General features: G+C 35.5%; 1 protein-coding gene and 1 long non-coding RNA gene across 5 annotated transcripts in view; both read left to right on the top strand.

Moving 5' to 3' along the window:
* Positions 1–21,339, top strand: part of LOC117327128 — a 44,182-nt gene extending 22,843 nt beyond the window's left edge. For 2 of the 4 annotated variants that reach the window (XM_033883974.1, XM_033883973.1), the window contains exon 3: positions 20,671–21,339. In XM_033883974.1, the coding sequence (XP_033739865.1) occupies positions 20,671–20,765 (95 nt within the window). In that variant the 3' untranslated portion in view covers positions 20,766–21,339. Of the gene's footprint in view, positions 1–1,075; positions 1,229–10,809; positions 11,102–13,362; positions 13,473–19,491; positions 19,832–20,670 lie in introns of those variants that run through there. The other 2 variants (XM_033883977.1, XM_033883975.1) reach the window with 2 other exon arrangements.
* Positions 17,514–18,035, top strand: LOC117327129. The gene is made up of 2 exons (XR_004532574.1): positions 17,514–17,559; positions 17,613–18,035. It is a non-coding gene; the product is annotated as an uncharacterized LOC117327129 (long non-coding RNA).
* Positions 21,340–26,374: the final 5,035 nt, after the last annotated feature.

The raw sequence follows: 26,374 nt of genomic DNA, 5'->3' as shown, positions 1-26,374 counted from the left end.
ATGCCCTTCTGTCTCAATGGGTGGGACAAGCCTCATCTATATCAATTGGTGATTTCCCTTCCGCAATGATGTTTCATGCTAAATATTGTTGTAATCAATTAAGGCATTAATGAGGAGTAGCATTTTAAAGCAATATTTATAAGTGCTCCTTTATGATCGTCTATGTATATATATACCGATAGCTAGCTTATAGATTAGTAATATATTATTTTTTTTGTATGAATACCTTTATATATATAGTATTTATATATCAAACATATTGCAGTATAAATACATAATTTTATGTATAGTTCCAGTATGATCTTGCATTATATTAGCTTTAAACAGTGTTCTCTTCATAAATTAAATGTATCGATCCATATAATTTTGGATGTAATTCAGACTTTATTGATACATTTATTTCATAGGTTGCATAGATTCTATACGATTATTTAAATGTATATTTGTAAACGCTTCATTATCATTATTGTTATGGTGATATTTTTCATTTTATTCTGAATAAATGTCAAGAACTGGGTCCTTAATGTTTCTTTCTTATTCTTCCACAAATTATGTACTGAAGGCCACGTGGTCAATATTTGAAGCTTTTGTTAGAGTTACCTCCCTTCGTACACACGTTACACTTTCAGAACGGAGAACGTAAATCAGCACTAATCAGGTTGGCGAAGAATCTTTTAAGTGTCATAATTAATGTTGCCATGCATTTATCTCGACATTTAAGGGTGTTTTGGGTAGGTATATGGTGTTTTTAGGTGGTTTTTGAGTGTTTGAGTGTATTTTTTGTATAAATCGTCGCGCCACCCGTGGTTGTAAAATCTCATTAACTTCTCCAGTTACCATGTTTACAACTGTCAGAACTGTATACACAAACAAACTGGCATTTAATGTAGATTAAATAATGAAAATTTTGGTACAGATACAAAGACTTTTTATGCAGATTCATGAGAGGAAATTTTCACTAGTCAGTGACATGGAGTAGCTAGGCCTGATCTGAAAACTACTAGCCCCGGGCGTTGGTCTAGACTCTAGTGGAATTGTACACCCTGTGTGAATCGACCTTGGGTAATTACTGAATATGACGTCACTATATATATCAGTTTGACCATGCGCTAAATAGCCTCGTTCGGGCGAATATTTACTTCCTCGATCGAGTCAAACTCGGGGTCTGGAGAAAATGCCAAAACGAAAGAAACCACGAAAGTTCTCAAGTATAATCCAAACTCAACAGGTAATCATGAAATTACGTCAATTATATTTTTTGTAAAAGTACCTCACATATACTTGTATGGGTCTGTTGTAATCTTGGCGACAAATATTAGCCAAGACAGACACACACCAGTAACAATTTAGCAACAGGAAAGGTTCATGATTTGCAGTTTTATAAGTTCATGATTTTATGTATCTAGATCTAGAGCTTTGCTTACTTATGCATTGGCGCGAATCCTTGGCAGTATATTCATGTTATTGTAAATTCTAGTACATTAGAACAATGAAAAATCAGTGTAGTTTGTAAAATCAGAAGCGAAAGTAGACACTAGGGTATTTCCGATGAGTCATTAGGCCTACCACGGGACATACCCGTTCAAAGCCGCATCACTTCTAAATGTTAACCGTATAGCATTGCGCCGAAAAACGGCTTCGATTTTAAACAATCAGAAATTATGCAATTGTGAATAATTTGACGATATCTACAAACGTATATTAAATAAAAAATAAAGCCAAATTAGTGCAAAACCATTGTATGTGTTTGCTATTATAATGACATGAGGGACTATATTAAATTATTAATCCTTCTGGAAGTTTCGGCTGTTCCGGTATTTGAACCTGATGACGTCAGTGATAGGGGAAAATTTAAACGCTACAGAAAATAAAAAAAATTATGAATGTAAATATGAGCAATGAACTGTTACCAAATAATGGTAGTAGACTCTATACACTAACGGGCGACATTCTATTTATCTGTCACCCAAATTGTATTCATATCGACTGTTTACTACCATTTGGTAACAGTTCAATACTTAATTCTTTACATACCTGTTGAAAATGGACCCCGTTGAATAGTGAACCACATAAAAGTATTTAACTTTTAATCGACGACCCAAATAATGACCTTTTGTATAACTTATCACTGTTATAAGATATGCATATGAAATGTATATACGACATTGGTCCACACTAATTAATAATTTGACCTGTGACCTTTGGTGACCCATATAATGACCTTTGGTAAGTATTTAAGTTGTAATATGGTATGCATATGAAATGCATATGATATTGATTGACATTGATTAATAATTTTACTTTTGACCTTTGCTATAATTATAACTCATCACTGTTATTAGATGTTCATATGACATGTACACCATATGGATTGACATTGATCATGATAACCAATTTAACCTTTCAACTTTGATGACCCAGATAATGACCTTTTGTATAATTTGTCACTGTTATAAGATATCCATATGAAATGTTTACAACATTGGTCCACATTAATAAAGAATTTGACCTGTGACCTTTGGTAACCCATATAATGACCTTTGGTATATAATCAAACTGTAATATGATATGCATATGAAATTAATACGATATTGATCGATATTTATTACCTTTGACTTTGGTGACCCGTATGATGACATTCGGTATAACTTATGACTGATATCAGTTATGCATATTTGTAACATGTGCACGATATTGATCGACATTGATTGACGATGTGACCTAGTGACCTTTGGTATATCTTCAAACTAAATCTATTCATTATAGAGTCTATTATATTTATGATATTAAACAACCCTTGGGTTCTCTTATAGTATTTGATTTCATACAGTGGAATTTGCTTACATGCATATTATTTTTAGCTCACCTGCCAGAAAGGCAAGCGAGCTAATGCTGTGATGCTCAGTCCGTCTGTTCGTCAAAAACATACAAAGCAAAAGAACATTAATACTAATAATATGGACAAAATGTACATGTTATATGATTATAGATTTTTGAGTTAAGATATATTAATAGTCACATTAAGTGTTTGGCACTAAAAATAACAAGGTCTTGGTTTTTCTAAATTTCATTTGTTTTGAACGGATTGTGTTAGTAGTAGTCCTAGCAGATATCAAAAGTTCTGGTGGTATCCTCTTCCACTGCATTTGGTGGCTACATCTGTCCATAAATTTACAGAAGTACACGCAGCATTCCTTGTCACAGTAAAATTTTGATAATGATGTGGGGCAGTTGCCAGGTACTGACCGTAGGTCGGTAGTTTTTCTCCGGGTACTCCTGTTTTCCTCCACCTCCAAAACCTGGCACGTAGACTGCAGGCCGTTAAACAAAAACAAACTAAACCTTAACAATAATCTAAACCCCAAAAAAGATGGCTGACATGAAGTCATCTTGGATTTTGACAATTCAAGTTTGTTATCGCTATTTCTTGAAAAGAACTACTTTCTTAAACTACTGGTTATAGCTTCCCCTGGTCCCTAGCTGCGTAACTTTTTGATTAGGAAAGCAAATTAAAATGGCTGATAGGTGGCCATCTTGGAGTTTGATCATTTGTAAGTTTGTTAAAGCGATTTCTTGAAAAGTATTAGAGGAATATTTCCACAAAGAATGTGTTATTTAGTAATGTTATTCACTCTTTTATATGTTTGAAGTCATCAGCTCATTACGCTTGCTACCTGCAAGGGGAGGTAACTCGTACACACTCTAGTTGATGACACATTAGAAAGTCATCTCAAGCTCTTGGGTTGATAATTATATATTACATGGCCCTCAACCGTCGATTACTGTTTTTAGTCTCAAATTTTCCAATTGGCAATTGATAAGTGAATTCTCTGATTGAAAATAGAATACTTCTGATCTGATTGGTTCTGACGTCATTTTCAAGAAATAGGCCTGCAAAAATGGCCATGCTTTTTAGATTGCTTATGAGGGAACCTAATGTTAGCTTGTTTCCATAATAGATTCCGATAGCAAGAGAGGTAAATGCATGGTTTAGATTTGTTGATAATGAAATTCCTGTACACCATATTGATTGACATTGATCATGATAACCAATTTAACCTTTCAACTTTGATGACCCAGATAATGACCTTTTGTTTAATTTGTCACTGTTATAAGATATCCATATGAAATGTTTACAACATTGGTCCACATTAATAAAGAATTTGACCTGTGACCTTTGGTGACCCATATCAGAGACCTATATACTAGGGATTTGCAACAAGCTCTTTGGCTTACCAAACGTCACCGCGGAGCGGAAGTTCGGGTAATTTATCCCATAGTGCATTGCTGCTCCTACTGTTTAGACGCCATATTGATGGTACGCCTGAAACACGGTCAGCTTTATGACAGCTCATAGAAGACTATTGTCCGATAACAAATCACGGGAATCAAACGTAAGTGCAATTATTTTTATGTAAACTGATGTTTCAAACGTATTCCGTCGTACTTTATGTTCGGAAGACTGCACATGTGACCGTTCTTTTCACGGCGATTACCACGCTGGTTAGCTTATGTCTGGTGTTAAAGACGATGCAACATGGTTTTAGTTTACTTGTTAAACTCCTTTTTTATTTATTGACCAATTTCAAAATGGTTTTCAAATAATTGTTGCTCGATAGTTACTGTATCGCGTTTAGTCAAATTTGTTGTGTAATTCATTGTAAATATATTGTTATTACCCAGTGAAAATACGTAAACAAAACAAATTATGGTTATACTGTGAATGGCTGGTGTTAAGGACAGTGCTACATGGTTTCAGTTTATATAATTAACTCCTTTTTTATTTATTGACCAATTTCAAAATGGTTTTCAAATAATTGTTGCTCGATAGTTTCTGTATCGTGTTTAGTCAAATTTGTTGTGTAATTCATTGTGAATATTTAGTTATTGCCCAGTGAAAATAAGTAAACAAAACAAATTATGGTTATACTGTGAATGGCTGGTGTTAAGGACAGTGCTACATGGTTTCAGTTTATATAATTAACTCCTTTTTTATTTATTGACCAATTTCAAAATGGTTTTCAAATAATTGTTGCTCGATAGTTACTGTATCGCGTTTAGTCAAATTTGTTGTGTAATTCATTGTGAATATTTAGTTATTGCCCAGTGAAAATAAGAAGACAAAACAAATTATGGTTATACTGTGAATGGCTGGTGTTAAGGACAGTGCTGCATGGTTTCAGTTTATATAATTAACTCCTTTTTTATTTATTGACCAATTTCAAAATGGTTTTCAAATAATTGTTGCTCGATAGTTACTGTATCGCGTTTAGTCAAATTTGTTGTGTAATTCATTGTCTTTAATATCATATTTATAATTAGATTAGTGATTTGATAGCTATAATCTGTAGAATTTTATATAGTATAATCATGACTTCTGTTAACATTGATCTCATGAATAATAAAGCCATTATTGAAAGAAATGCATTAATTGAAACTAATTGAAAAAAGCATAAATCAGTCTAATGTAAATTAAATTAAATATTATACTTTTTGTAAATTATTTAGTGTTTCAAAACCGATATTTGATACAGAATTGCAGGGATTGATCGAGGAATGAGTGTGTTGGAATATAATAGCTATGATATCTTTTGCACTTAGCAAAACATTAAATACTGCGGTATATATTTTATTGTATTGTGTGGGAAATTAATAAAATCAAAAGGTTTTATATATATTTTTGCCCCATTATGACTGATATATATACACCCCCCCCCCCCCCCCCCCCCCCAACCTTTGGGGCATTGATCACACCTCACCTTTGATAAAAACATTAACACCTGGTCATGGGGCATCTCCTAATAAACTCAAAGGGGGGTCCATTCTGAATATATGTAGAGTATATACCTGTATGTACCTGTACTTCTGGGTCTACAGAAAAAAATATTGTCATGGTGATCACCTGGGCTCCCCCACTCCATCCAAACCATAGGGACATTGGCCACACCTTTATTACCTTTGAGATATACATGAATCAACAGGTGTGTCTCATTGTCAACACCTGTCCTGAGGCTGGCCATGTCCATCTCCCCAAAATACTAGAGTTCACTAAAGGCATGCTGTGCAGTATACAATCTAAATATTTACCTGTACTCTGGAAGACAAAAATCCCTCAGGTGTGTCCTCATTCCCTAATTAAACTTAAATGGGTCCATTCATATTTAGATATATATGTTTTTAGGTTAATTTTGAATTTACGAATCTGTTTAATCAACATTTGGGGCATATGAATTTACTGCAGGGTATTTGAAATTTGAATGTTTCAAATTTAAATCTTATAGAAGCTTCTCTGCCTATTCTATACCATAATGTATCAATACTTATTAAACTTGATTTTTTTTTCAGAAAGCCAAAGAAGAAAAGATCTACCATTGGTACATGACCTAAGCACTATCAAAGTTTTCAATACTAAATAATAAAATATTATCAATCATCAAACATGACAGTGGTTTTTTTTTCATTTTACTTAAGACCTTTGCTATAGCATTTCTCTAATAAACAGGAAATATCTCCAAAAAAAGATAAAAGGCATAGTTTTAATGCTGGTTTTTATACTGTAAAACTGCTGGTGAAATAAATCAACGAATCACTGGTCTAGTGGTTGGTGCAGATGAGCTCTAAGGCCTATTGGTATATAAGATATATAACATTAAACAACTACAGATGTGTACAGGAGAGTGTTACATACATGTACATGAAAACTGTTCAATATAAAATTATCTACACTAATAAATTTTGTCTTTTGCAAGCCAAGTATAGATATCAACCTAAATTTGACAACTCTCTAACATTATTAACATATCATAGTTGGATTAATTTAAAAAACAGAATGTCTTTTGTAGTAATATTGTTTTATACATTTTACCCTCAGACCTGTATATAATGGACATATCAAAATAAAATGAAACTCATCCTCAATGTCACACAAATCACAATTGTTACAGGTTCTATTTCTTTGGGTAATATTATTATGTCTACCTATTTCTATATTTAATTTGTGTGAGGATGCTCCACATACATTTATATTTAGTTTCTATAGGTTTGAAACTGTACACAGTGGCTATCTATCAGATATCGATATATAATCTACCTTTCGACGAACTAGATATATGTTAACATGTTTTGTTTTGTAACATCGGTCAATATCTGCTCAATGCTTTTAAAAGCATAGTCTACTGATGAATTAGAATAAAACATGTACTCAATACCTAAAGCGGCTAATTCATTCTTAATGTCACATATCCACATGTCATTCTCATTTACCATCTCATCAAGACATGTTTTCAATACCAGATTATCCGACTGTTTCACCAATATTTGAACACTCTTAATTTTCTCATAATAGTTAATGGTAATCTACCCAATTCACAAATAAACGAAGTTATTGCAAGTTGATTTAGGCACCTTATTAAGTTAAGTATTTTTTTACAGAATTTCTTATGTACGCTTTCGACATCCGGTGCTTTATGAAATCCCCATATTTCCAATGCATAACGTAAAATACTATTTACATACGAATCAAAAATAGAACAATAAGTTTCTACATTCAAGCAATGATTTCTAAGAGAAGTTGTCAGAGAAAATAAAGCTTTTCTGCCTTGTTCTGCAAAATGTTTTTGTGTTTTGTAAAACTTCCCATTGTAGTTGAACAGCATACCCAAGTATTTAAAACTGTCAACAATTTCTATATTGTCATTATTATTCATTATTATATTTCCCTGGCTCATTATTTCTTATTTGTCCACAATTTCTAAACACCATGATTTTAGTTATATCAACATTGACCTCCAGATTCCATTTTATGGTATATGCATATAAAGAATCCAACATAATTTGTAAATCTTCTGGGCAGTTAACAAATAAAGCCATGTCGTCGGTATACATTAGCAAGAAAAGATCAAGCATCTGTAATTCAATACTTGGACAGTTGTCATAAATAAAGTGTATTTAGATACAAAGAAAATAACACAGGTGATTATATTTCCCCTTGTAAGAGTCCGGTATAATTAGGGAAGCACTGACTGAAGTCAGTATCACTATCGAAAATATAAGAATCGTCGTCAGTATATTTCTCTATACATCTAAATTTAGATCATCGTCTAATGGCAGAAAATCGGACGACATTTTCCATATGTTCTATATGAATCTTTAACGGAAAAATGGTGCTTTTTTCGGTTAGACACTACTTAAATATCGTTGTTCACATCTGTCGATATACATTACAGTGCATAGGTATAACTATCGCCAGTGTGAAGTTATCTCGGCCAAACGCGGTGACACATGTGCACAGACAGTCATCGCCATCTCTTGGCACGGCACATGTCACTAATATAAACAACTCCGATATCCACCTATTGCGCAGCCGCAGCGCTTGGTCTCGCTAGATCTCGTGCTAAATATACCTCCGGTTATGAGAACAATAGGTGAGCTCGTGACTCTGCGAGAAAAGCGGTTGTTGCGAATCCCTAGTATATAGGTCTCTGCCCATATAATGACCTTTGGTATATAATCAAACTGTAATATGATATGCATATGAAATTAATACGATATTGATCTTTGTTATCACATTTATGTACGTGTATCGTTGTCATATTTCAGAAACAGATATTTGATAATCTTGCATTATTTTAGCTTTAAACAGTGTTCTCTTCATAAATTAAATGTATCGAACCATATAATTTCGGATGTAATTCAGACTTTATTGATACATTTATTTCATAGGTTGCATAGATTCTATACGATTATTTAAATGTATATTTGTAAACGCTTCATTATCATTATTGTTATGGTGATATTTTTCATTTTATTCTGAATAAATGTCAAGAACTGGGTCCTTAGTGTTTCTTTCTTATTCTTCCACAAATTATGTACTGAAGGCCACGTGGTCAATATTTGATGCTTTTGTTAGAGTTACCTCCCTTCGTACACACGTTACACTTTCAGAACGGAGAACGTAAATCAGCACTAATCAGGTTGGCGAAGAATCTTTTAAGTGTCATAATTAATGTTGCCATGCATTTATCTCGACATTTAAGGGTGTTTTGGGTAGGTATATGGTGTTTTTAGGTGGTTTTTGAGTGTTTGAGTGTATTTTTTGTGTAAATCGTCGCGCCACCCGTGGTTGTAAAATCTCATTAACTTCTCCAGTTACCATGTTTACAACTGTCAGAACTGTATAGACAAACAAACTGGCATTTAATGTAGATTAAATCAGAGACATATATACACAGAGATTGGCAGCTCTCTATTTGCCCTTGTGTTTACATAGTGGCCCCTGACCTTCCCACAATCCTTTGCGGTCGCTCGGTTCAGTCTTCACTAGACGCCATATTGGAGAAAACTTGAAAACCAGACACATAATTATCGATAATTTCTATTTGAAATCATCACCTAGATCCAATTATGTGCTTTAATTTTATTAATATCAAAGTGCAGAAGTGTCATCAATATGCAATATATCACAATTTGCTGTCCAAGTGTTTGTATTTTGAGTATGAAAGTCAAGCACAACGCAGGAAAGATCGGAGGGAATCTCCAATTTTCGAAAAGTGTCTATGGGGTTTTCGAGAATACGGATAAATGACAACAATGTGCATGATAATCAAGACCACATTCCATAAGTATGATAGTTTTTGGTTAATGTGGTAGCTTTTGAAGTGGCCTACATAAAACAATGTGCTTTTTGTGTGCGTTTAAAATTGACGATGTTTTGGTCGGACGTAATGGCTGCTTAATTACAAAACTTGGACATGTCATATAGGACCCAATGGATTTTAGAAAATACGGATAATGGCAACAATGTGCATGATCAATAAGACTATATCCCATAAGTATGATAGTTTTTGGTTAATGTGGTAACTTTTGTAGTGGCCTAAATAAAACGATGTGCTTTTTGTGTGCGTTTAAAATTGACGATGTTTTGGTCTGACGTAATGGCGGCTTAATTACAAAATTGGACATGTCGAATAGGACCTAATGGATTTTCGAAAATACGGATAAATGACAACAATATGCATGATCAATAAGACTATATCCCATAAGTTTGATAGTTTTTGGTTAATGTGGTAACTTTTGAAGTGGCCAAAATAAAACTATGTGCTTTTTGTGTGCGTTTAAAATTGACGATGTTTTGGTCTGACGTAATGGCGGCTATTTACAAACTTGGACATGTCGAATAGGACCCAATGGATTTTAGAAAATACGGATAAATGGCAACAATGTGCATGATCAATAAGACTATATCCCATAAGTATGATAGTTTTTGGTTAATGTAACTTTTGTAGTGGCCTAAATTAAACGATGTGCTTTTTGTGTGCGTTTAAAATTGACGATGTTTTGGTCTGACGTAATGGCGGCTATTTACAAACTTGGACATGTCGAATAGGACCCAATGGATTTTAGAAAATACGGATAAATGGCAACAATGTGCATGATCAATAAGACTATATCCCATAAGTATGATAGTTTTTGGTTAATGTGGTAACTTTTGTAGTGGCCAAAATAAAACGATGTGCTTTCTGTGTGTATTTAAAATGACGATGTTTTGGTCTGACGTAATGGCGGATTAACCAGAACATGTCGAATAAGTTCCAATACTACGATACACACATGCGCATAGCCCGATTTACCTGCGCTCGCGTGTGTTTGATAGGAGACAGGACGCTCTCGATAAGGGATATGCTTGAGTGGTCACGAATAAAGGGAAACACTATGTGTACGGGGAAATAGCGATGTTACTTATCTCTCTGTATATATGTCTCTGATTAAATAATGAAAATTTTGGTACAGATACAAAGACTTTTTATGCAGATTTATGAGAGGAAATTTTCACTAGTCAGTGACATGGAGTAGCTAGGCCTGACCTGAAAACTACTAGCCCCGGGCGTTGGTCTAGACTCTAGTGGAATTGTACACCCCTGTGTGAATCGACCTTGGGTAATTACTGAAGATGACGTCACTATATATATCAGTTTGACCATGCGCTAAATAGCCTCGTTCGGGCGAATATTTACTTCCTCGATCGAGTCAAACTCGGGGTCTGGAGAAAATGCCAAAACGAAAGAAACCACGAAAGTTCTCAAGTATAATCCAAACTCAACAGGTAATCATGAAATTACGTCAATTATATTTTTTGTAAAAGTACCTCACATATACTTGTATGGGTCTGTTGTAATTTTGGCGACAAATATTAGCCAAGACAGACACACACCAGTAACAATTTAGCAACAGGAAAGGTTCATGATTTGCAGTTTTATAAGTTCATGATTTTATGTATCTAGATCTAGAGCTTTGCTTACTTATGCATTGGCGCGAATCCTTGGCAGTATATTCATGTTATTGTAAATTCTAGTACATTAGAACAATGAAAAATCAGTGTAGTTTGTAAAATCAGAAGCGAAAGTAGACACTAGGGTATTTCCGATGAGTCATTAGGCCTACCACGGGACATACCCGTTCAAAGCCGCATCACTTCTAAATGTTAACCGTATAGCATTGCGCCGAAAAACGGCTTCGATTTTAAACAATCAGAAATTATGCAATTGTGAATAATTTGACGATATCTACAAACGTATATTAAATAAAAAATAAAGCCAAATTAGTGCAAAACCATTGTATGTGTTTGCTATTATAATGACATGAGGGACTATATTAAATTATTAATCCTTCTGGAAGTTTCGGCTGTTCCGGTATTTGAACCTGATGACGTCAGTGATAGGGGAAAATTTAAACGCTACAGAAAATTAAAAAATTATGAATGTAAATATGAGCAATGAACTGTTACCAAATAATGGTAGTAGACTCTATACACTAACGGGCGACATTCTATTTATCTGTCACCCAAATTGTATTCATATCGACTATTTACTACCATTTGGTAACAGTTCAATACTTAATTCTTTACATACCTGTTGAAAATGGACCCCGTTGAATAGTGAACCACATAAAAGTATTTAACTTTTAATCGACGACCCAAATAATGACCTTTTGTATAACTTATCACTGTTATAAGATATGCATATGAAATGTATATACGACATTGGTCCACACTAATTAATAATTTGACCTGTGACCTTTGGTGACCCATATAATGACCTTTGGTAAGTATTTAAGCTGTAATATGGTATGCATATGAAATTTATATGATATTGATTGACATTGATTAATAATTTTACTTTTGACCTTTGCTATAATTATAACTCATCACTGTTATTAGATGTTCATATGACATGTACACCATATTGATTGACATTGATCATGATAACCAATTTAACCTTTCAACTTTGATGACCCAGATAATGACCTTTTGTATAATTTGTCACTGTTATAAGATATCCATATGAAATGTTTACAACATTGGTCCACATTAATAAATAATTTGACCTGTGACCTTTGGTGACCCATATAATGAACTTTGGTATATAATCAAACTGTAATATGATATGCATATGAAATTAATACGATATTGATCTTTGTTATCACATTTATGTACGTGTATCGTTGTCATATTTCAGATACAGATATTTGATAATCTTGCATTATTTTAGCTTTAAACAGTGTTCTCTTCATAAATTAAATGTATCGATCCATATAATTTCGGATGTAATTCAGACTTTATTGATACATTTATTTCATAGGTTGCATAGATTCTATACGATTATTTAAATATATATTTGTAAACGCTTCATTATCATTATTGTTATGGTGATATTTTTCATTTTATTCTGAATAAATGTCAAGAACTGGGTCCTTAGTGTTTCTTTCCTATTCTTCCACAAACTATGTACTGAAGGCCACGTGGTCAATATTTGAAGCTTTTGTTAGAGTTACCTCCCTTCGTACACACGTTACACTTTCAGAACGGAGAACGTAAATCAGCACTAATCAGGTTGGCGAAGAATCTTTTAAATGTCATAATTAATGTTGCCATGCATTTATCTCGACATTTAAGTGTGTTTTGGGTAGGTATATGGTGTTTTTAGGTGGTTTTTGAGTGTTTGAGTGTATTTTTTGTATAAATCGTCGCGCCACCCGTGGTTGTAAAATCTCATTAACTTCTCCAGTTACCATGTTTACAACTGTCAGAACTGTATACACAAACAAACTGGCATTTAATGTAGATTACGAATAATGAAAATTTTGGTACAGATACAAAGACTTTTTATGCAGATTTATGAGAGGAAATTTTCACTAGTCAGTGACATGGAGTAGCTAGGCCTGACCTGAAAACTACTAGCCCCGGGCGTTGGTCTAGACTCTAGTGGAATTGTACACCCCTGTGTGACATCCCCACAAAAATCGACCTTGGGTAATTACTGAATATGACGTCACTATATATATCAGTTTGACCATGCGCTAAATAGCCTCGTTCGGGCGAATATTTACTTCCTCGATCGAGTCAAACTCGGGGTCTGGAGAAAATGCCAAAATGAAAGAAACCACGAAAGTTCTCGTGTATAATCCAGACTCAACAGGTAATCATGAAATTACGTCAATTATATTTTTTGTAGCAACAGGAAAGGTTCATGATTTGCAGTTTTATAAGTTCATGATTTTATGGATCTAGACTCCTTATTTTAATGAATGAATGACATTGTTGAAGATATTTAAAATTGAATTTATAATTGTTATGAACACAAAAAAATATAAATTTTCATAAGTGTCAACTTTGTACTTTGTTAACAGTCACCATTCTGGTTTGTTTCTGTCTAGTAAATTATTGGGAGTTTTGTAAAATATAAACATACCCAATTTCTCTATTGTTTCAGATAATAGCTTAAAGTGTTGTGCCATGACCGTCTCATTTGACATTCTTGTCCTTCCACCATCGACTAGTTGGGGACTCTTCATCGATAATCTTGGATGCCGTGATAGAAAAGACCTAAACCATTTATTGGACGGACCGTTTCCTGATCCTGACAGTTGTCTGCCGCTTTTGGACACAATACCTCTGACAAATGATTTTATTACTTTCCGTGTTAAAGGCATAGCTCTGGCCTGACAGTATACTATATATGCCACTAATTGCTCCTCCTCTACTTTGCTTAACACCCGGACTGGATGGCCTTTCAATAATCCTTTTTGATGACGGGATATGGTCATGCGATTTATTTTATGTAGCTTCTCAAGACTTCTAATTGACTTCCCAGGCTTTGCATCTTCAATAGCTTGTTTCAGTTGATCCGGTGTGTATTTCTTATATTTTCCTGTTGAACAACATGTGTTTGCTAATAATTATTCAAATAAAATTTTAACTGTATTATTGTTGTAATTTTGTTTCTATTTCAGTAGGGGGGTTTGACGGCTTAAAGAATGTTGTCATTTTGTTTATACGTGATGATCGAGAACAATTTATAAGCTATTGCCTCTTGTTTGTTTCCATTAAAGATATGATATTTCCTTGAATACATCTTTATTTATGTCACTAAAATCAATATCAATTTCCCAAATTTCTTTGTAACTTTATCGTAACAGAATACCAGTTTAACTTGAAACAAAATAACTGGACATTCTTTAATTAAATATGATATTGGATAAAAAAATCAATCCTAAGTGTGTTATGGTTTTGCTCCCTGTGACATTCCTATAACAAGGAGTTTATTTTTTTTTTAAGAATGTAGGGTGGGTTTTTATCATAGGATTTCAAAACATGTTGTTCTTGTAGGCAAGTCCTTTTTAACAGTATTCAAAGATCCATTGCTGTGAAATTATTGCCGATATAATTGATACCAAGACAATGTTAAAAGAATGGTTAAGAAGGCGACTTATTTACCAACTATAGAGCAGTTTCAATAATGGGTAAAATAATGTTTGAATTTATACATATAGTTTCCATGACTAATGCATTGATCGTTTACATTTTGTCGCATTGGAGTCGTCTCCCTTGGATGGCCCTTGACCATGGCCAGGTCAAAGTCCGCTACAGATTGGTTGATATATATTGGAAGCTTACACGTATGCACCAAGTTGGGATAAAGTTGATATATATATATGACGCTTACACTGATATTATTATTTAATGTCATTAAAATTTGATATTCATTATACATACCAGAAAAACGTATTAAAAATTGAATCAGAATTGTGGGTTTCTCCAGGGACGTACAATAAGATATGTCTATATATGTCCCTGGTTTCTCTAAAAGAATACACAATTTAATATTAAAATATGTATAATTATAAATCAGAAGATTCGGAGTATTGTTTTGGTAATGGTCTGCAGCGACGTTTTTATTTAAAATTTTATTTCTTTTGATACAGAACGGACTTGTTTCCGGAATTAGTTAGGAGGGCACCTGCTTTTGTAAACGAATGCACCCATTTCTGTCATGCGCATTAGATCACTATGCAGTCAACTTATGAAAGATGGCGGAAGAATGTTTGGTTGGTCTAGCTGCGGTAATAAGACTCGTAACAGCTGTTGTTAGTCTTCTCTCAATTTAAACCTGAGTGAAATTTGATTTTATGGATTCGATTTTCTTTCCTCATCAATTTTCAATGGTATCGGTAATGATTTTTATGTTGAAAACGTACTGTCGCAGGGACGGTTATGTATAGGAAGCCAAAACGTCACCTTACTTACCCATTTTGAAAGCAGCTAACCAGGATACCAGGTGAGTCAGCAGCTGGATGCCATTGGAAAAATAACGTCAACAACACCGTAAATGACGTCACAGACGTTTATTTTTGCGGAATTCTTTCTCGCGACAATTAGAACCATTTTATTGAAAAGTGTCACATTCTGGGTACTGTCACAATTTGGGTACCCTGACCTTATAGCTTTGCTTACTTATGCATTGGCGCGAATCCATGGCAGTATATTCATGTCAATGAAAAATCAGTGTAGTTTGTAAAATCAGAAGCGAAAGTAGACACTAGGGTATTTCCGATGAGTCATTAGGTCTACCACGGGACTAGCTGCGATAACGTAGCTCTGGACGACGGACGGACAATTTCTGACAGATGCTCGTCGTCAGAGCTACGATTCCCTCCCATTGCTCGTAATGTAGCAAAACTGAACCTCGAAAATGCTACAAATAGCGGATATCGTTTAACTTTGGAGTAATAGTTCATATAATTAAACATTTCTAATACAATTTTGCAATGTATTAGCCTACCGTCTAATCAAGAAATCTTTAATTCGCATATTCTGATATCATACTGCTCGGAGTTGTCTCCGTGATCCGCCATGATACTTCTCAAAGAACTCTCGCGAGGATTCTAACCCAAATATGGAACCCGTGATCCATTTATGGATGAAGCTACTACGATAAATAAATACATAATCAGAGATATTTAACCACTCTTTTGGAACTCTTGTGAAGAAAGCGAATCTTACTTTGCGTAATTAAATAATTTCAGAATGAATTGACCTTCCTTACCGAGATATATGACTCCGAATCTGTTTTTCTGTTGAAATATCGCGGGAAACCTCATTAGCATCAATTTATTTTGATTTCCTTATAAGGAAATTGACCTTTACACTTGTATCAAAGATGGCGGTATGTTTGAACTGATGTCTCCGTGTGTCTTGCTCGTTTTGGATTTTACTATTTATTGTCAAACATTTGAAGTAATGTGCAGGTTTGTTGCTTGAATATTCATAACAGATACCAGAATCATCAATTTACATGTGTTTTTTTATCCGAGAAAAAATTTACCATTGCTAATGCTGCCCGATGTGAATCACATCGGGCCTTGCTACACTATCGGCAATGGGAGGGACTTCATACCCTACCGGAGAGCAGTGTAGGCAGGGTATGAATATTCGTTCTATCGACCCCCGTCTGCAGACAGCATCGTTGTGTCATCGCTTACGATGACATTATCTTTGTGTCAAGAGTTGGGCATGAGATTTGTTGTCAGACAGTGATATTGGTGTTATAGGTCTGAACAAGTTACTCAGAAACTGTTTTTGAAATACAAGTTTGAACTGATATTACCTCAGTATTAACTGTGATTGAAGTGCAATTTCTTTTTAGTATTTAATTACTTTATAGTACTGTTCAAGAACAAAGATAAGAAAAATACCTTAAAATCTTTGATTTAAAACATAGATGCAGCAAGTCATCCGTCCTTAATCCATATTTTATATCAGTGTCTTCATGTTGTTTACAAAGACATTTTAAAGCTTTAACATTGAAGTCCTGAATGGATCCATCTTTGATTTGAAATGGATGTTTTATTGTTTCGTTTTATATTTTGTTCAGTGTTTACACTTACATTGTATGTCTGTCTGTAGTCTAATTATTGTTTTATAGAAGATCATTATTTTTAATTTTGTGATATATTTAGAAGTTCATTTGCATTTCATAATTATGTTAGTGTTTTGTCTTTTGTATTTTTGGTATTTAAATTATTCTTGTATCTATCAGTATCTTTACTATCTTATAGGCTCTAATCATTCCAATTCAATCTGTTCCTTATTTTTATATGACAGTCCATGAAAGATTGAATTTTAATGTGATTATTGGTGACAAGAGGTTTGTTTTGCATTCCAAATTATCAGTAGGTAATTAATTTCCATGTTTCCTGTATGTAATTTTGTTGAATAAGTATTAGGTTCTAGTCATTTTATTGAAATCATTTGTTTTTATGTGCCAATCAAGTATTAGGTTCTAGTCATTTTATTGAAATCATTTGTTTTTATGTGCCAATCAAGTATTAGGTTCTAGTCATTTTATTGAAATCATTTGTAACTTAATGTGCCAATCAAGGAAAGTGTTTTATATAATTTTGAATCTTGTTTACAGAAGTGTACTAGCAGTGCATAATTTTGATTAATACAATACTGTTGATTTTGTTTTAACAATGAGTTTGTTGATTATTTTGAAATAGCGATTACCTTGGTCTGTTTCATCAAAACATTTTTCATATCACTAGACTTCAGGATTTGGTTGATAGAGACACCATACCGGTACATAGAATTTATTATTGTTATACATATGCATTCTTAATGAATGATAGAGTTTATCGTTGAAATGATTTGCTCATGCAGGTAAATTTGAAATTAATAATATATGGTTGCAAAAAGGTTGCTCCATATTGTTGTGGCTTTATCTTTTAATTTCAATGGATAGTTCGATTCTATTTAAAACGCTATTAAACAGTGCCTTTCTCTCTTGTGTAGCTCTATACACTATCTCAGTGCTGTGCAAGTCATTTCTTTACAACATTTAACCAGTTAAGAAGTGTTTAACACATGTTTTCACATTATTTACACAGTCAAAGACTTTTACTGATATTGAGACCTCTGAAATAATTCGCTCGCTCCAAATTTTCATGATTTCAAAATTATTTAAAAAAAAAAAAAAATTCGCTCGCTCGCTCCAATTTTGAAATCTCGAAATCCGAAGAACAATTTATTAAATTGGTATGGCCTTATCAAGATAATAAAATTTACATTTCAAAATTAACTCAATTTTAATGTGGTTTTCTCTTAAGAATTTCATATCCGGTACCAATAGAAGAATCAACCTACCAGCCTAAGACTTGCAGTCAGGCACTGCATATTTTGATAGCATATACTATGGCTCTATCCTGTTCCAGAAAAGTTATCTTTGAGAAATGTGAAAGATGCTATAACTACTGGAGTGATATTTCTCAAACTTTACATATTGGTTCATCTTGGTCCATATTTGTGTCCATTGGGAATAAGGAAAATGACTAATAACTATGTAGCCATCTCGTATTTTGACAGTTAAAAGTTTTTTATTGCTATTTCTTGAAAATTAAGGCTGGCCATAGAGGGATATTCCCCAAACTTCATATGTGGGTTCCTCTTTATCCCTAGTACTTTTGCCTGTTCAATTTTGAGTTTGATGGGGAAAACAAATTAAAATGGGCAATAATTAAGAAGCCATCTTGAATTTCAACATTGGTTCAATTCAGAAAGTTCTTCTTAGATCTTTCTTAAACTACATTTACACTTGTTGGTTTCATATGTTAACAAATTATAAGTTGCATATTTAGATTAAAAGGGGAAAGAAAGGAAAAGGAAAGGAAAGATAAGTCTATATAGGACTTGCATAGATCATTTAAGGGTAGGCACTAAGGTCCCTCTGAGAAATTTCCTTTGCTAAGGGAACCTTGTGTTCATGTCAGACGTATGCTTGAAAGCTATATGTGATGGCGTATTGATATACAACTGTAACACAAGAGGCTGTCCGAGCGAGATGTCAGGCTTTCTGCTGTAAATTGCTTAGTCAATACTTATACATGCTATAAGCTTGTTAAGTATATGCTGTAACTTAAACACTAGCGATATGTTTCAGAAAAATTTCTCTTGAATCGTTTATGTAGGTTCCACTTGTTATAGGTTTGAGAGAAGAGGGGAAAGTCGGAAAAGGTAGAGAAGTATCAGTCTTACTTAAAAACCCTGGAAGATAATTTAGTGGTGGGTGCCAAACGCAAGTTGCCATTGTGAGTGATACAGGCCCTTTGGACTCTTGTTTTCTGTTTGATGTCTTTCTTAATGTGCATGTCTCTTTTCAGGTATAAAAGAAACAATTCAAAATGGCCACAAAAGAAGTAGTCACAGAAAATGAAGAGGAAGCCTTTGGCGCCCAAAATGAGTTGGCTTCGTATCTGGATGATGAGCTTGAGGAGGCAGAGTTCAATAAACTGAAGAGTCTGTTTAGGAAATGTCCAATTCCTCCAAGAAAACTTCAGAATATCAAAACTATGACAGATCTATTTCAACAACTTGAGAATGATCAGAAAATATCTGTGGGAAACTACAAGTTTTTTACAGTAAGATTGGAAAAAATTCAGTCTAGGCTGGCTACTGAAGTGCAAAGAAGAGAGAGAAGGATTAAAGATATCCTGAATAGCGGTGAGTACTTTTCATAGACATATCAATAAAAATATCAGAATTGAAATAAACAATGAATATTTTCCAATTCATGCTTTTGACATGTAAGTTTAAATCCTTATAGTATGGGTCGCACTTAATTAATTAATATAAGTTCATGTCCCGCTTTGGAACTATATATCATACCAATATAGTTGTGATTTTCAGAAACTTTACACAAGATTCATCACTTACTGCAGCTGGTATCAATATAGTCGTGATCTCCAGACACTTTACACAAGATTCATCACTTACTGATATCAATTAATATAATGTTGATCTTTAAACAATTTGCACAAAATCCATCACTGACCCAGACAGTTACTACTATACGAATATATCATGACACAGACACGCATAATATACTTGTTTTATTACACAGAAATCTCGACTTTCTTGTAGGCCTAGAAGTCGCAATATTAGTGACTTAGATGCTTGAAAGGGTAGAACTAAAAACTAGAAACGTCACAGGTGTTCAATAGTTTGCAGGTTACCGTGCAATAGTTATTTTTGCCGTGCAATAGTTCAAAATAGAGCATGTGTGTATATAGAGTAAATGAATTTAATTTATGTAATGATATTAAATGTCTTATTTACATAATGTAAAGTCATGCTTTCTTGAAAATTATCATGCATGTAGATCCATCAGCTGTGCCTTTTCACCTATCAGAAAATGTAAAATGGATTTTCACCTCTTGTTTGGCATGGTTTTATGGCTCCTTTAATTTCATAACTTCAACTGTGATTTAACATGAACATCTACAATTAATCTATAGCAGGGAAAACAATTAACTCTGGTTTTATCTGTTATTTACTTGTAGGTCCATCACCAGCTAAACAACAGGGGACAGGAGATGAAACCCAACAACAACCTCCAGGTTTGTTATTAACTCACCTGGTCCAAAGGACCAATTAGCTTATGCTACGACACAGTGTCCATCAACCGATATCCCTTAATTAACATTTCTTAAATTCCAGCTTGTCCTTAAATTTTTCTCTTATTAAATTGGGTCTGGATTGTTATTGGGTGAAGGGGATCAAATATTATACATATTTGAAGGATGTGGCTCCCCTGGGACCCAGTGACAGGAAGGGCGGAGATCAATAGGGGGGAAAAGTAACTGAAGGCACTGATTGTCATGAATGAGTGAGTGGATTTTGACTAAATTTGGTCAGAAGCATCTTTTTTGGAAAGGGAACAAATTTGCACCAATGGTAACTAGGCATGACCCTATATATAGGGAAAATAGAAGTCAGAACAGCTGAATGGATTTTCAGGGAATTTGATATGGACAATTAATGTTGGTTCAAATGAATGGCCTTGACCTACATTCAAGCTCACTGATCATATGTGTTTAAATCAAGAGTATCTTATCCATAACCAATTAAATGACCCATGGCCAGGGTCATGATATTTGGCCTATATATATATATCATACTGGGATGAATGGCCATATTGTTTGCTCAAATATAAAGACCTCAACCTGTCTAATATATTAAATGTTGGTTGAAAAGCAAAACATATCTATTAGTGTAAATATCAAAACTTAGGTGCTAGACTGCTAAAGGGTGCGTTATAAAGGAAGTAGAAATCATTTGAATCCCTACTAGTCTGGAACTACAAAAGGAATTTTGATGAAATTTAGTCTGGATTATAATTAGGCAAAGGAAATCTGATGTTTAAATGGAGTGTATAACTCCCCAGGGGTGGGAGAGGCATGGTCCATTAAGTGAAGTAAAGGTAAATTATTTAAATCAAATTTTGATGAGATTTGTCTGGAGAGTTATTGGGCATGAAGGAGGTCCTATGTTATGTAAATGGCTTGGCTCCCTAGGGACTGGGAGGGTTGGTCCAATAGAGGCAATCCCTTTAAATCACTACTAGTCCTAAATGCCTTAATGGATTTTGTTAAAACTAGAACAGGAACATCAATGGACAAATATGAGATATGATGTATAAATGAAAAGTGTTGCTCCACTATTACTGGGGCCAGAGGGAGAGTGTTGTATGTTATGTAAATGGCTTGGCTCCCTAGGGACTGGAGGGGCCGCGGTGGCCGAGTGGTTAAGGTGTCCCGACAATGAATCACTAGCCCTCCACCTCTTGGTTGCGAGTTCGAAACCTACGTGGGGCAGTTGCCAGGTACTGACCGTAGGCCGGTGGTTTTTCTCCGGGTACTCGGGCTTTCCTCCACCTCCAAAACCTGGCCCGTCCTTAAATGACCCTGGCTGTTAATAGGACGTAAAACAAAGACAAACAAACCAAATCCCTAGGGACTGGAGGGGTTGGTCCAATAGAGGCAATCCCTTTAAATCACTACTAGGCCTAAATGCCTTAATGGATTTTGTTAAAACTTGATCAGGAGCATCAATGGACAAATATGAGATATGATGTATAAATGGAAGGTGTTGCTGCTCTAGTACTGGGGCCAGAGGGAGAGTATTGTAGGGGAAATGAGGTAAACCTAGGCCTGTATCAGTAATATGACTGGGTAGTCCTGTACCAGTAATGTGACTAGATAGTCCTGTACCAGTAATGTGACTAGAAAGTCCTGTACCAGTAATGTGACTAGATAGTCCTGTACAAGAAATATGACTGGATGGTCCTGTAACAGGAATGTGACTAGAGAGTCCTGTACCAGTAATGTGACTGGATAGTCCTGTACCAGTAATGTGACTGGATAGTCATGTACCAGTAATGTGACTAGATAGTCCTGTACAAGAAATATGACTGGATGGTCCTGTAACAGGAATGTGACTAGAGAGTCCTGTACCAGTAATGTGACTGGATAGTCCTGTACCAGTAATGTGACTGGATAGTCCTGTACCAGTAATGTGACTAGATAGTCCTGTACCAGTAATATGACTGGATGGTCCTGTACCAGTAATGTGACTAGATAGTCCTGTACCAGTAATGTGACTGGATAGTCCTGTACCAGTAATGTGACTGGATAGTCATGTACCAGTAATGTGACTAGATAGTCCTGTACAAGAAATATGACTGGATGGTCCTGTAACAGGAATGTGACTAGAGAGTCCTGTACCAGTAATGTGACTGGATAGTCCTGTACCAGTAATGTGACTGGATAGTCCTGTACCAGTAATGTGACTAGATAGTCCTGTACCAGTAATATGACTGGATGGTCCTGTACCAGTAAAGTGACTAGATAGTCCTGTACCAGTAATATGACTGGTTAGTCCTGTGCCAGTAATACGACTGGATAGTCCTGTGCCAGTAATATGACTGGTTAGTCCTGTGCCAGTAATGTGACTGGTTAGTCCTGTACCAGTAATGTGACTGGTTAGTCCTGTGCCAGTAACTTGACTGGATAGTCTTGTGCGAGTATTGTGACTGGATAGTCCTGTACCAGTAATGTGACTGGTTCGTTCTTTACTAGTAATGTGACTAGATATTACTTTACAAGTAATGTGAGTGGATAGTCCTTTACCAGTAATATGACTGGTTAGTCCTGTGTCAGTAATACGACTGGATAATCCTGTGCCAGTAATACGACTGGATAGTCCTGTGCCAGTAATGTGACTGGTTAGTCCTGTGCCAGTAATGTGCCTGGATAGTCTTGTACCAGTAATGTGCCTGGATAGTCCTGTACCAGTAATGTGACTGGATAGTCCTGTACCAGTAACGTGACTGGATAACCCTGTACCAGTGATGTGACTGGATGGTCCTATACCAGTCATGTGTCCAGATAGTCCTGTACCGGTAATGTGACTGGTTAGTCCTGTGCCAGTAATATGACTGGTTAGTCCTGTACCAGTAATGTGCCTGGATAGTCCTGTACAAGTAATGTGACTGGATAGTCATGTGCCAGTAATGTGACTGCATAGTCTTGTACTGTTTATTTCACTGGTAAGTCCTCTGCCAGTGATGTGACTGGATAGTCATGTGCCAGTAATGTGACTGGGTAGTCTTGTACTGTTTATTTGACTGGTAAATCCTCTGCCAGTGATGTGACTAGATAGTGTTGTACCAGTAATGTGTCCAGATAGTCCTTTACCAGTAATGTGACTAGATAGTCCTGTACCAGTAATGTGACTGGATAGTCCTGTACCAGTAATGTGACTGGATAGTCCTGTACCAGTAATGTGACTGGATAGTCCTGTACCAGTAATGTGACTGGATAGTCCTGTACCAGTAATGTGACTGGATAGTCCTGTACCAGTAATGTGACTGGATAGTCCTGTACCAGTAATGTGACTGGATAGTCCTGTACCAGTAATGTGACTGGATAGTCCTTTACCAGTAATATGACTGGATAGTCCTGTACCAGTAATGTGACTGGATAGTCCTATACCAGTAATATGACTGGATAGTCCTGTACCAGTAATGTGACTGGATAGTCCTGTACCAGTAATGTGACTGGATAGTCGTGTACCAGTAATGTGACTGGTTAGTCCTGCACCAGTAATATGACTGGAAAGTCCTCTGCCAGTGATATGACTGGATAGTCCTGTACCAGTAATGTGACTGGATAGTCTTGTACCAGTAATGTGACTAGATAGTCTTGTACCAGTTATGTGACTAGATAGTTCTGTACCAGTAATGTGACTGGTTAGTCCTGTACGAGTAATGTGACTGGATAGTCCTGTACGAGTAATGTGACTGGATGGTCCTGTACCAGTAATGTGACTGGATAGTCCTGTACCAGTAATGTGACTGGATAGTCCTGTACCAGTAATGTGACTTGATAGTCTTGTACCAGTTATGTGACTGGATAGTCCTGTACCAGTAATGTGACTGGATAGTCCTGTACCAGTAATGTGACTGGATAGTTCTGTACCAGTAATGTGACTGGATATTCCTGTACCAGAAATGTGACTGGATATTCCTGTACCAGTAATGTGACTGGATAGTTCTGTACCAGTAATGTGACTTGATAGTCCTGTACCAGTAATGTGACTTGATAGTTCTGTACCAGTAATGTGACTGGACAGTCCTGTACCAATAATGGGACTTGATAGTCCTGTACCATTAATGTGACTGGATAGTCCTGTACCAGTCATGTGACTGGATATTCATGTACCAGTAATGTGACTGGATAGTCCTGTACCAGTAATGCGACTGGATAGTCCTGTACCTTTAATGTGACTGGATAGTCCTGTACCTGTCATGTGACTGGATAGTCTTGTACCAGTAATGTGACTGGATAGTCGTGTACCAATAATGTGATTAGATAGTCCTGTACCTGGAATGTGACTGGACAGTCCTGTACCTGGAATGTGACTGGATAGTCCTGTACCTGGAATGTGACTGGGCAGTCCTGTACCTGGAATGTGACTGGACAGTGATGTACCAGTTATGTGACTGGATAGAGTCCTGTACCAATAATGTGACTGGATAATTCTGTACCAGTAATGTGACTAGATAGTTCTGTACCAGTAATGTGACTGGATAGTTCTGTACAAGTAATGTGACTGGATAGTCCTGTACCAGTAATGTGACTTGATATTCCTGTACCAATAATGTGACTTGATAGTCCTGTACCATTAATGTGACTGGATAGTCCTGTACCAGTCATGTGACTGGATATTCATGTACCAGTAATGTGACTGGATAGTCCTGTACCAGTAATGTGACTGGATAGTCCTGTACCAGTAATGTTACTTGATAGTCCTGTACCAGTAATGTGACTAGATAGTCCTGTACCAGTCATGTGACTGGATATTCATGTACCAGTAATGTGACTGGATAGTCCTGTACCAGTCATGTGACTGGATATTCATGTACCAGTAATGTGACTGGATAGTCCTGTACCAGTAATGTGACTAGATAGTCCTGTACCAGTAATGTTACTTGATAGTCCTGTACCAATAATGTGACTTGATAGTCCTGTACCAGTAATGTGACTGGATAGTCCTGTACCAGTCATGTGACTGGATATTCATGTACCAGTAATGTGAGTGGATATTCCTGTCCCAGTAATGTGACTGGATAGTCCTGTACCAGTAATGTGACTGGATATCCCTGTACCAGTGATGTGACTTGATAGTCCTGTACCAGTAATGCGACTGGATAATCCTGTACTAGTAATGTGACTGGATAGTCCTGTACCAGTAATGTGACTGGATAGTCCTGTACCAGTAATGTGACTGGATAGTCCTGTACCAGTAATGTGACTTGATAGTCCTGTACCAGTAATGTGACTGGATAGTCCTGTATCTGTAATTTGATTGGATAGTCCTGTACCAGTAATGTGACTGGATAGTCCTGTACCAGTAATGTGACTGGCTAGTCCTGTACCAGTAATGTGACTTGATAGTCCTGTACCAGTAATGTGACTTGATAGTTCTGTACCATTAATGTGACTGGATAGTCCTGTACCAGTAATTTGACTGGATAGTCCTGTACCAGTAATGTGACTGGATGGTCCTGTACCAGTAATGTGACTGGATAGTCCTGTACCTGTAATGTGACAGGATACTCCTGTACCAATAATGTGATTAGATAGTCCTGTACCAGTAATGTGACTGGATATTCCTGTACCAGTAATGTGACTGGATAGTTCT

The sequence above is a fragment of the Pecten maximus genome, chromosome 5 (assembly GCF_902652985.1).
Source record: "Pecten maximus chromosome 5, xPecMax1.1, whole genome shotgun sequence".
Lineage (NCBI taxonomy): Eukaryota > Metazoa > Mollusca > Bivalvia > Pectinida > Pectinidae > Pecten > Pecten maximus.
The sequence above is the reverse complement of the archived record's forward strand: the minus strand, read 5'-3'. Positions and strand labels throughout refer to the sequence as shown.